Source organism: Siniperca chuatsi, linkage group LG4 (assembly GCF_020085105.1).
Source record: "Siniperca chuatsi isolate FFG_IHB_CAS linkage group LG4, ASM2008510v1, whole genome shotgun sequence".
NCBI classification, from domain to species: Eukaryota; Metazoa; Chordata; class Actinopteri; order Centrarchiformes; family Sinipercidae; genus Siniperca; species Siniperca chuatsi.
In genome coordinates, this window is record NC_058045.1 from 20,315,044 (window position 1) to 20,328,555 (window position 13,512).

Here is a 13,512-nt window from a genome sequence, read left to right on the forward strand (position 1 = left end):
AACCTTGTGCCGGTTGATCAGTCTAATTAATTCCTGAAATGTGTTACATCGTAGTGTCCTGCTGCTGTCCTGTGAAAGGCTACATTGAAGTCTGCTCCGACAGATGGGGTCTGTTTATTGAAACAACCCTGAATCAATATGCAGCGGGCCAGGCTACTTGCTTTGTCTGTGAAGCACTTTTACAATTATTCTTTTTTTCTCCTTTCTTTGCTGCTGGTCTCTTACTTCTTTATATTGTGCAATACCCTCTATGGAAGGGAGTCCAAGAACGTTTTAACGGCCATGAACAGTGGGAGACTTTGATTTTAAAATGCTGTATATTGTTTTTGGAAATTAAAACATGTTGTTCATCCTGAAATTGATGATACAAGATCCAATCTAGAAAAGTATAATAACTACCAGACATTATCATCACGGAAAAGAACACTCATTTTATTCTGTCGGTGTTTTAAATGGGTAATTTTGGAACAATGAGATAATCATTGGATAATAACATTGTACAACAGAGACTGAAATAATGACTGTGTTTTCTCTCTCCCCACAGACATCATGCTCTGTGAGCCCTCTACTGGTCACTGTGGGTCCAGCTGTAGTGTACACTCATTTTTAGTCTGGTCAAACCTAAATCAATAGAAAGCAATTACTGGAGTGACACTAAAGAGACTCTTAGTAGCCAGTGTGATGAACAAGTCACCTATTTTTCACATCAAGTAAAGGAAAAGGTTTTTCCCTTTATGATTTAATCAGACACCCAGTCTTATTGATCAAAGTGGTCTCTATTCTGACAGAATCTAGTCTGTAGAATGACCGAAGTCCACTCACAAAACTGTGATTTCTACTAAAAGCAGACTATAAAGTAGCTTTAAATAAAACAGCGGTGAATTTTCTAACCTTTTCTCTCTTTTTTTTCAGTAAACAGAAGTCAAAGCACACACGTTGTTCCTTTTATAGCTGCTGTTTTCTGCAGCTGTGATCAATATTTAGTTTATTGAAGCCAGATCGGTATCATAATAAAAGTTGTCGGATTCACTAAAATCATTCACAACACACAAAAATCATCCAGTGTGTTGTACTTTATATGGCCTCTGGGTTTAATTATTATGTATCCTAATAAAGGAATAAGAGATACATATTAACCTATAACCTATACAAGTACTCTGTGCTCTTCATTGTTCTGTTTCATTCATTATGGTGGTAACCGCTGGGGAATGAAATAGTAGTGAAATTAAATACAATATTCATGATTATGCTCGGGAATCCATAGTACACACCGGACAAACTCCTAGTTGTCCCTGAACGTCACTCTGAGGACCGCCACCATATTATGGATTACAGTTAGTTGTAGTAAGTGACCCTTACCAACGGGTCTCAGCATCATGTAGCGTGATTTATCCCATCTCCGGAGATGAGTAAGTGCGCATGCGCTTGAGATCTCCTAAACACATGCGTTTGGATCGCGACTACGTCAATTACCCAGAGACACCAAGAGCAGGAGCGGAAGTGAAGCAGATTTATCTCAGTATTAAAGCATAAGAGCTATTATAAACCAAGAACCCAGTACTAGGACAATGAATATGGATAGAAGCTGTGATAGAGATAAACTTATATAAATAAGTTTTATTGTATATAGGCCTACTTTCGCTAATTGCTGTTTTAAGTGAGAATAGCTACACACATGTAAACATCAACATGTAAAATATCAAATATCAAATAATGCAGAAATGGAAATATACATGCAGTCGGTGCATTCAAATGTGGGCTGGTAACATCATAATCATTTTCTTTTTTTCAGTCCTAATAAGGTTGCTACAGGATTTTTACGTTATGAAATTAGAGGAAAACTTTCAAACCTTTGGCAGTAGTACTGCTCAGAAAATGCAACGTTCATCAGCGAGCTTTGTTTTAAAAGTCTAACCGGAAGTTGTAGATGTCAGTATGGCTAACTTGACAGCGGTCTCGACCTCGACGTTCATCCAGCAGCGGGCGGCCGCTGAGCATCAGAGCGCCGATCCTCCTCCGTGTCGGGAAGGCGTGCGGTTCGCTGTCATACGTTCACTAAACGCTGCTCGCGTTTTATTTTCTGCCCAGCTCCCAGCAGGACAGAAAGCTCTCCAGCTCAGACCAACATGGGTTAGACAGAAAGCGACCTATGGATTAACCACTTTGTGCACTTCAGCGAGGATGATGGGGGGGGAAACGGACTTGTTTTCGAAGAGACATCCTGACAAAGACTGGGACTGAGAGGGAATAGAGATCTGGATTCGCTGCCTCTCTCTGTCTCGCTTTGCATCTTTGTCGTTGTATTATTTTTTTCTGTTTTTATTATTTCCCCGCGTGTGTGCGAGACAGAGAAATGTTTGCAGAATTGCTGTGCGGCGCCGTGGCTCTGGTCCTGTATGTCAACACTCTGGGCGCCGATTTCTGCTACGATGACAGGTACTTGGGTGAATGAATGACATCCAGCCCCATGTTACTAACGTCACTGTCTCCACTATATCTCCTCATCTCTACCTTATCAGTTCTGGACCACAGCATAGGAATAAGAGGCTTCATTCATTATGTTGCCATAACTCTGAGTGAGCACTATTTCATTGCACCAGCAACGCTGGTACATAACTCACGTGAGCACAGCTTTTTCATTAACTCAAGTCTGAAGGCAAGTATCAATTTATCAATAGAGTATGGTGCTTTGAAGAGCTGTAGAGTGATCGCTCTGTTGGTTATAATCACCTATCAGTAGTACAGTGTGCCAGTAACTTGGAAATCACTGTTACATCCTTTCTCCTGCAGACACTTGTGTGTGTTTTAATAAGTTTATTGGGATCATGCCCATGCAGTAGTTTCACATATTCCTATCATATTCCTTCAGCATTTTTTCACTAATATCTTTCTAGTATCACTATAGTTTTCCATAGGACAGACAGTGAAATCAGTAGTAAATAGGCAGTGTGCTCAGTGCAAAGTGTTGCAGTCTCCAGAGTCCGGACTTGCTCTAAGTCTTGAGTTGTTCTGAGGAAATAATTGATCTCTGGAGGAGAAACAACTCTCCTCACTCCACAGCAGAAGTCCCTTTGCCAAAGTGTGCAGCCTACTGAAACTTTGAGCAAAGTATTTTGTTGTTAATTTACTTTAAAGTAGGCAGGAACTTGTCACCCTCCACTTGAAACTGTCAGTTTGAGGAATGGAGCGCAGTGCATGGGCATTACTCAAAGCTGGCCTTTTGATATTTGATGGCTGAATGGTTGTCAGTGCCTCAGGCTCATTAATGCACTGTGCACGCCTCGAATTAGGTCAGAGGTATCTTTGTTTTCCTGCCATCACTATAATGCATCTTGCTATCATTTTAATACAGGTTGATTAATAATGAGCTAATATTTCTAGATATTAAGAGTGAATACACCTGTGTGTATGCATAACAGGTGCGGCGCAGCTTATAAAAACACACCCAGAGGATACAGTTTCATGAACAAACAGTACATTAACACCCTTCACATCAACTGGTGGTGTATTTCCTTTACAACTTTGCTTACTCCTCTGCACTGTACATAGAACACTTCCTGCTTAACACATTCCCTAAGGCTTTTTTGTTTAAAGTCTGATACTTTTCTTGCAGTGGAGTCGCTATGCCTTTGCACTTTGCGTTATGGTCAGGTGATTCTAGCAACTCCTGTGCAAGAAAGATGGTGTCCTGTGTCCATAAACCTGTCAGGGAGTGGCCGCACTGTGGAGAGGTGAGAGGCTACTGCTGCTGATGACTTCTGCTGCAGAGCCAGCTGCTGTGTGGTTGCAGGAGAGCCTCGAGCCTCCAAGTTTTTAATGTAAGACAGAAAACCAAACCCTGATTATTCTGTGAAGAGATGTTAACATAATGTTATTTATTACCATGAGATTTTGGGTCCAAGTTATTGCAGGCTTCTTACGAAAGAGATGAATGACTGAGTTCTCCACTCCCAGCCAGGGATTTTCTCTGACGTACAGTATTCTGTCTCTGGCATGTTTTTCATTGCAGGAGGCTATCTGTCATCCAGCATTATCTGTTTTTAACACCATGTGTTTGGTTCAGGCTTGTAATTAGCAGCCGTCTCCTGTCCCTTTGGGCTCCACTGGGGGAGGGTGCGACAGAGATGTATAATTTTGCTAAGTGAAACAGCCCTGGACACACGGACTGATCTAACTTGCTAATGCTGTGCTTGTGTAGAACAAAAAAAGCTGATGTGACTTGGTGATGGTAAAGAAGCTGTCATCATGGAAAATACTGAGTGTGTGGATGACAATAATTCAAACTGCGAGCTTGCCATTACCCAACACCCTGCAGCTTGTAGGCAGGATTTATTTTAACTGTGAGTCTGACAGTAATTTATGGATCATTCAGATAATGTTTTTCAGAACCTCAAAGGACATCAGTATTACAGAATATAAGGCGTCATGCTCGAAAATAAAGATCTGTAGTTGATGTCTTATTTGGTGTGCATTTAAAAGTAAAATGAAGCTCGGCGACTTTCATTGAATATTTAGTATAAACAGTTCCAGAAGAATTAAATATGGATATTTTGTCACAGTGCAACATTGATTCCTCTCTGTGAGAAGACAGTTTGTGCCACCTTTTTGCTCCTGGCTGTGAAACCAATGCATTGACTTAGCTCAGCTAGTGATAAAAAGATCCAAAATTGTGGTGTGTGTTTGTGAGTGTAAAATGGCTAGGGGTTACAGAGCTGGCATAAAAGACACCTGAGGATTTGCAATCGATTGGCTGGTAGTCTCGTTTGGTAGTGGAATACGTATATTATTTATTATTCTTGTCATGGTGAAGGGAGTGTTTGAAGAAAAAAAAAAGGCAACTGTGTGTCCGGCGTCATATACTTCTTATCAAAGGTAAGTTCACAAGTTACACATTAATTTGAGCTTCATGCATTCCATTAGTAGTAACCAAGGCCATCAGGAGGTGACAGTTAAAGGAAGAAAAAAAAACAGTTTTCATGATTTAAAAGAAATGTTATCCTCCATGCCGTAAAAATAAATAAATAAATGCAATGCATGCAAGGCAGTTGTTTGACCCTGCAGTCAGTCACGGCCCCTCCCTAGATAAAAACAACAGGCCTGAAGAGTGGCTGCTCCATGGTGCCAAATCGCCCCGGGGAGCTTTTCCTCTCCCCTCCCCTGGACACACTCATCATTAGCACATACACAGCTTTGACACCTGTGCTGGAAAATGGGAATCACACATCATGTAGTTCATATCTCTGCTGCTGTAATCTACAGTTAGAGCTGAGTGAAGGAATGGGAGAGCCCATATAAATGTCAGAGGAGAAATACTGGCGTAATAATCTGTGACTTGCTGAAAGCCTGCACGCTAGAAAGGTGCGGTATAACAGCAAAACCTGATAAAGGCAGTAGTGCATAATTAGCTTGATTGCAGATGTCACAGTCCTTATAGTTTCCAAATTAAAAAAGCTTTTGTGCCGCAGGTTAACCAAGGTAAAAATACTAGCGGTGAAATCAAAAAGGCAGCCACTTTCTCCATGTAACTGTTGAAATCATTGGGCTGTTTTCAAGGTATATTTCAGCCTACCCACACACACTGGTTTCATGGATTATCGCTCCCTGTCATGAGCTTGACGGATGTGATGAACTACACCCACCTCATTTCTCTGCCCTGGTGTGATGTCGTAAGGTTTTGACTGTGTGAATATGTGTGAAGGTTGCGGGTCATGCTGAAGGACGCAGCCTCCCTGGGCATGGGCGATGATTTATAACGCTCAGACAGTTGGTAAAGGCGAGTTGCTGTTCTGCTCTATGCCCCCGAAAGCTTTATTAGAGAAGTCGGGATTGGGGGCAGAACCGCACACTTCATGCTGATGCAGTTTGATGTGAGCTCCGAGTCGATGACGGCAGAGAAGCCACACACCACCACGCTTTGGGCTGTGACTCATGCTGTTTAATGATCATACCAACCGGGATATGGAAAAAAACAGTAGTGGATCTTTATTTATTTTTTGTTTTGTTTTTTTCATTTTTGTTAAATTTTATTCCATTTTGTATCATGTATCGTAGGCAGTTTCTTCAAAGATGCACAGACAAACAAAGAAAAGTAGACGTATACTCCAATGTACTGCATAGTACAATCTGAAGGCTCTGTGTGGTCCTTGTGAGGTGGAGACCAGCCTGTGTTGACCTACCTGGCATGACGTGGACTCTGTCTTTGCCCATAGCTGCCTCTTCCCTGGCACTGTGTGTCAGTGCACTGATCTGGAACCCTACTCTCATGGCCTATACTGTAGGATGGGCTGCTTGCGGTTATGTTGAGGGCGGCAACCCAGCAGTTTGAGTATCTCCGCTTTTTTCCCAGTCAGACTTTCTCTGTCTGCGCCCTGTAATTACCGTCCTGCCTGCAGAGAGGGACTCACGACATGGTTTGGTAGATATAGTTGCTCCTCTCTCTCTCTCTCTCTCTCTCTTTCTGCCTGCCTTCCCTTCAACAACCCCCCAAAGCCTGTTAGGCCTCCAGCTCCCATCATCCAACGACTGCCTCCAGATGGTCCCGTTTGGTAAGCAGTTTAGAGTTTTTCTCCCTTATGCAGTTTGAAGGGGAAGGTTTGAAGTGGATTCAAATGGAGGATGTTGTGCTTGCATGCAGTTGCCAGGATGTAGACATCAAAGTTCCCGATGGCACATACAGTGCGTAATAGAGTCAGTGAAGATGGCCTCATGACAAAAGCACATATAGTCATATTATCGTAAGTGGCTATAATCAAAATTTATATAATAACTGTGGATCAAATGGCTATGATAAGAAGTGTGTTCACAGCTTGTTTCTGCTGCACCCAAGTGGCCAATAAAAGAGATTATTGCAGATTTTAAGATGCAGATTTTATTAAGATTTCTGATGACCAGTGGGGTAGTGGCTGTTTTCAATGTGCAATCGATCTGTTGTCTTGAGGAGGAAACTTTTATATTCTTGCATTTCCTCCCTCAAGCCACCATGGAGTACAATCTGTTGGCAGGAGAGGAAGGAGATATGTGGGAGCCATCCTGCCCAATCTTGTTGGCCCCACACTTTCTCTGATAGATTTTCTCAGACGAGGGGAAGAGGGTGTTTGTGATTTCTGAGCAACGTTTACAGATTATACACAATTACTGTGCACCAACTTGAGACTAAGGCAGACACAGTAGCTGTTGTGTGTCAACAATCTTGGATGTAAAAAGTTCTTAACAAATTTCATTCCAGTTCCTTTCTCATTTTGTTCTCAAGATGCCAAAGTATCACAGAAACAATAACTAATCTCCAACCATCTAGTAATTTCACAGAAATGGATGAATCTCTCATTAGAATATGCCACTGCTGTGACCGTCTTTACTTGAGCTACAGCAGCCCGGAAAGATCAGCTCAGTGTCTAACCACAGATAGATTGGATCTCCATTTTCCTAAGCTCTCATTTTCCAAAAGATAGCCAATGAGGGTAGAAATAGTTATTTTCACCCTCGCCACAATTGCACGATAAGCTAGCCTTGCAGAAATTCATTTGTTTCTAAAAATACTATTAATGAGGGGTTCTGATGTGTTTGTGAGTTGCTTCCCTTACCCACAAAACCCTACAGAATTACTTGAAGCATCAGAGTCTTGGATAGAGTGAGTTCAGATTTAGGTCAATAAGAAACAGCTGACTAGATATGATTCTCTCTTTTCTCCCTCACTGTCATTAGGCCCAGAATAAGACTTCATTATACTGTATCTTTGGAAAATGTGCAATAGTGATTAAATTTGAGAAAGTGTTTTATTGGTGCGCCTCCTAACATGTAAAGTGTGCGGAAACGCACACATTGCATTAGGGATCCTTATGAAATATTTTTCTTTGTGTTATGTGTTTTAGTAACGTCAGGCAGGCTATAATAAGCCAACTAACAGGATAACTATTCACAAATCTGGCATTCATTATAAAGAGGATACAGTTTATACTCTATGCTGCAGCTAAAAGAGGGATTTTAAACATCGCTGCACCCAAATCTGATGTGTGTGAACAGTAGCAGGTTGTAGTGCTGAGCATGGTAGCCCCACTAAGCTGTAGTCCAAGTGTTTCACTTATTCACAGTAATCCTGGATGGCGTTTTATAAGGAACATGCTCCTTCGATGCCACCGGACACCCATAACCTCCAGGTCCAGATGATGTCTAGTGTCTTGAGAAACTTGATACATACATGAGTCTTAAATACCTGTGATTGCTTGATGTGGAGTTGAACCCAGTGTGGGGTTGAAGGTGCCTCCCTTTGATTACTGGAGCAAACTGCTATCTACCGTTGGATGAAACTGAATATATGTGGCAGGGTGTAGGGAGCGGAGTCACTCCAGTGATTGCCTGTTTCAGTTGATTGTCATTTGTGATACCCTACAGCACTGGGTCACTGGTCTCACCGTGGGATTGAAAGCTACTCATGAGCAGTCTCCATGCCCATCGTTTCGTGTAAGCCCTTGCTGTGCTCTAGCCCGGCCAGAGCAAGCTGCTTCAAAGCTGCATTAATCAGGCTATAATGCTTTGTAATCACCCGACTGGTATGCAGTGGGATGAGAAATGGGCCATATGTAGATGTCGGGTTGCTGCTTGGTGGTGGATGGAGGCATTAGAGATTGTTTTCACTGCACTGCACAAGATGTTAACCTCAGTCCTCTTTGGGTATTGTCAGTGCTCCTTGCCTGGGTATTTAATTAAAAGCCAACAGATTATCTCTCCTAATACATCATGTGGTAATAGCAGCACACACACATACAGTACAGTATACTGCACACACACACACACACACACACACACACACACACAACAATAATAATCACCTCAAATGGGAATAATGTGTAATACTGAACTGAATCATCCAATAAGCAAATCCTTCATGTGGTCAGTATTGCATGGCAGACATTCAACACAGCTACTCAACAATGTGAGAAAGACATTAAAGCTGCCAAGGAATACACTAAGACAAAATGATGGATCAAATGTGCTGTTTGACCAACAAAATGAGATTAGTCGGTTTTATAATCAAATAACATGATGCATCTGGTGTGTGAGCTCTGTGCATTCCTGAAAAAAATGTTTTGAACAGGTGTAATGATCGGTAAATGCTGGCTATAGGTTATGCACCCATCATTAAACATGGGTCTCAAATGATTTGACTCTGCCGAGCTAAGTTGTTAATGGGTCTAGACAAGGGTTTGGATTTCGAGGGCTAATGCTGGCTGATGGCTCTTAAGCCATGGCCACTCTCAGGCTCTTGGCCCTCTTCATATTAATGGGATTATCAGGACTGTGGATGAGAGGGGGCACGACGTGTAAGCGGAGAACCCCAAGCCTTTAGAAACTAAAACTCCCCTGTCCCACATATCCAGAAGGGATGCTATAGTTTGCTCTTTTCATTAAGGAAAAGGAGAAGGCTATCCTTCTTCACCGGGCCTCTTCATCTCAGTGTCCTTATTCTCTGACAAGGAGGACTGGCTCGTTTCGATAAGATTATGACATAAGTTGGCCAGTTCGGGGCAATGCCTTTGTCCATTGTAAGAAGAGGCGGCTGTGTAGTCCCTCTGTTCTCCCTGGGCCCAATGAAGGAGGCCATTTGTCCCCAAATAGAGGGGAATTAAGCCCTGGTTGTGTTGGCCTGTTGTTTATGTAGGACAAAGAAGCAAGACCTCAGTGTTCACTGTTTGAACAGAGCAGAAAACTGCTGCAGCTTTGCGGACCAAACCTGTCAGAACCAATTGGGTGAACTCATTACAGTCGTACGTGCTCTGGTAAGTGTTTTCAAATGGCGAGACAGAGGAAAGAGGGCAGAGGATTCACAGTTAGTAAGCTAACAGAAGCTTCCTTGTGTTATGAATATGCCAGCTCAACTTGTCAGTTTTGGGTGGCATAGATGTTTAGCTGGAAAGTCAAAACAGAATGGTTGCCATATTTTAGTCATAACCCAAATCTACTTATTGGTGCTCTCGCTGTGGAGGGTTTGTTGTCTTTGATAATGAATTAAATGGTTGTGTAGCTTTCAAGAATAACCTGACCATGCGTTGTGTCTTAGAATTTGAGGAAATCAGTGCAACAGCAGCACTCATTCATCTCTATGGAAGATTCTCCACTGAGGAATACAGACGACTTTTGAGACTGTCCTCCCAAGAAGAATGACAAAAAGAGTCGTTTCAGCAAGTGCCCCAAAATAATATGCTTACGTTGAAGTGACAAAGCCTTCTAGCGGCTGTAGTAATTATGACGATAGCAAAGGAGGTAGTCAGGAGACGTTATTATAAGGCAAAGTCCACATAGAGAGAAGATTGGGTGGATGGATGGGTCAACAAAATATCAGACTTGAACACAGGAGACTGCTGTTCATTTCCTGTTTCAGACCAACAGTTGTTTTCTTTAAGCATAACCTTAACCATGTGTTTATTATTGTAACCATGGTGACGTAACTCTCCTAATCATAATGTCATTTAAACCCAAACCATGATGTTTCCCTAAACCTACCTAACCAAGTAATTTTTGTACCTAACTAAACCTTAACCATAGCATTGTCACATGATAAAATGTAGGTATTTTTCAACAGTGATTTGTAACGTTTTTTTTTTTTAGAGGCACAGACAAATTAAATTGTCCTGCTGATAGGGGCGTCAGATCATAAAATGCTTCTTTGTGTCGTTCTAAAGGGCAGATACAAATGACGTATTTTGACATTTAATTTGGAGGACTTGTTGGGAGGGACTTTTTTATTACTGTAGTAGTGGCAACCAAACAAAATGAAATGGCTGACAGTGGTCTAAATCTTGTTGCTTGGGACAACCTGGCAAAAGCTACTGTTGATCCCATGGGAAAGAAATCACAGACTTTTAGCACTGTACATCGGGCCTTCAATGAAAAAAAGTAATTGTGTTAAATTTTCTATTAATTTGACATAGTCATTGGTTGGGACCTTTTCTCTCTCTTGTCAGGTTCAAGTTCAGGTTTCCGTAAAGAGCACAAGTGTTGGATTTTCTCTGACTTGTGTTATTATTGTGGTTAAAGCGGTTTTCAAATATGATTACAATATCTGGTGTTTCCTAAGTGGGGTAAGTGAGTCAAATGCAGCACAGTGGGCCTGTGGTCTGGCCAGTTTAGCCACTGTGGGTAACCTGCTGCAACTAAACATGTACCCCATGTGGCCTGTATTCTAATGCTGGATTTTCTCTCAAGTCATTGAGCTGAGGTATCTGTAGAGAGGGAACATTATTGTACACTTCTGGTGTGTATTGTAGAACACATTTCTTTATTTGTGGACTTGTGAACAAGCTGACAGAGCAAATTGAAGACAAATTCTTGTACCCGAACAGTCCTTGCTGTAGGAGTTGCGTCCTCCCTCTCTGTTCCCTCACTTCCTACCTCTGACCAGACCACAGCAACAGAGGAAGCACATCTTTTCACAAGCTGCCTCTAATTGATACTGTTGAGCCCTGGGAACCCAATGCGTGGTTTTAGTACTCGGCAAAATGCGTGCAAAGCACAACAGCCTGCAGTATGCCACCCTCTGGGACACCACAGGTTATTTACAACCAGACGACCAGTCTGGCCCAGGTTCTCGTATAGTTTCATTTAAGTAAGTTTAAAATAAAAAAAAATTAAAAAAGCCACTTGGATGTGACCCTTGCCAAGCCGTTCATCAAGTAGCTACACTGAGAGAGGGCAAGAGTTGAATCCAATCCAGTGCTGTAATCTCAGCCGTAGGGGGCTTTTCGCTAAATTGCTGTGTGGGTTATGAAAGAATGAAACCTGTTATACCATATATATATGTAGGATAAGTTCCTACTCCTGGTGCTGGCTTTTTGCTACTGTTTTTGCTACACCTGTCGAATATTCCAAGTTGTTTAATTAAGTGATTTTATTTTTAATTAGTCATGTTAAGTAAGGTTTTGGCCCATCTATTTTTGGTGTTTGAATGTGGCAAAACCAAATCCAATCAAATGTGGTGTCAATTGACTAGTTCTAATGTAGCTTGTCATGGCTTGGTGAGGCAGACGAGTCTGACATCTCTCCAGATGGAGAACAGCTTGTGTTGTATTGTATTTCACATACAGAGCCAACTCTCTCGTTCACTCTCTTTCTCTCGTGCTCACTCTCCCTCTCTCTCTGTCATCATGAATAAAATCACACTGGTGACAGATTGATGGAATCATGATGGTTTACAGGGTTGATTTCAGTGGTTTATTTTGGCTGAGCACTGACCCTCAGTATCTATGGCCATGGTGTTTCTCCTCATCTTTGACCTTTCGCATGTGTGACTTTCCCCTCTGGCTATTTAGCCAAGTGAGGTCTTCCTCTTCGGCAGGAGGTGGATACACACAATTGGCCCAAGTTTATTTTTGATCCAAGGAGGAAGTTTGGGTTGGGAGAAAGTGTGCACAACTGTTTTTCGTTTACAAGCCCCTGAGGTTTGAGGATCTGGAGAGAAGCGCTGTCAGCTGCTATGACAGAATAATGAGACTTCTTAAATGCTCTCAAGAAAAATAAATGTTTCATCTGAGAGAGACTAAGGGTATGCAAAAGAGAAAAGAGCAGAGCTGGCAAGAAGGAAAGAATGACTGATAGAGCATTATGGCATTAGATGGAAGGTCTGATCCTTGATTGTTTAAGTGTGACTGTGAAGGCCTCGCAGCTATCTGTTTCAGTCTGTGGTAAGCATGTGTTGTCCTGACTGTGAACTCCAGCTTACAACATTTACCTGATGAGATGTTAAGAGGGCCCAAAACCACACCGGATCCCCCAAGTGGCTCTTACAAACGTTTCTAGTTTGTACAGTAGACACATTTCTTGCCACCACATGGTACAAACATCAGCGGCTGTTTTAATTAGGAAGCAGTTTAAGGGAAATCCATCCCGTGGATGGATTTCCCTGATGAAGACCCTAACCCTCAGACACATGAGGCTCGTGACTGTTCAAACAAACTGTCACTCAGAAACCTCAAACCATCTCTTTTGTCTGCCAAAACAATGTCAGGCTTAATGTTTTATTTTCTAGAAACACGTCATTATCTCGGAAAAAGACAAATTGTGCTATGAGGAGAATGGCACTTATATGAAAAAACTTCTCGAGGCGATTCGATTTCTGTCTGGGAAGAAGTGAAATTATCTTTCCCTGCTGGCAGCTTTCCATCACTTGTGTAAAGAAAAATACATTATCAGCACTAAACACTAGATTAAATGACTTGTGCAGTACTCTCCCTGCCTCCGCTTCTCATTTAGTACTACTCTGAAACATTTGCTAATGCAGTGCGCCCATCACTCTACTTGATTGATGAGGCTGAAGAATCTCCCATATGACAGCTGAAGTAAAGCAGGCAGGTCTGGGGTACCTGCCATGTGGGCTTGTTTGGAGACAATAGACCTTGATTGGCGGCATGATTATGTCACCTCCTAAACCGCACGTCCTGCAGCTCACATTCTCGTTTTCCTCAGGAGCTTGCATCTACCACCGGCAGCTCATTGAGAGGTTATTGATTTTTAGCGAAGGAA

General features: G+C 42.1%; 1 protein-coding gene across 1 annotated transcript in view; it reads left to right on the forward strand.

The window, feature by feature from the left end:
• The first annotated feature begins 1,966 nt into the window (after positions 1 to 1,966).
• tmtc2b (transmembrane O-mannosyltransferase targeting cadherins 2b) overlaps positions 1,967 to 13,512 on the forward strand; it is a 94,554-nt gene continuing 83,008 nt past the window's right edge. The window contains exon 1 of the mRNA XM_044193730.1: positions 1,967 to 2,436. Coding sequence (XP_044049665.1) covers positions 2,354 to 2,436 — 83 coding nt within the window. The 5' untranslated portion in view covers positions 1,967 to 2,353. The remainder of the gene's footprint in view (positions 2,437 to 13,512) is intronic.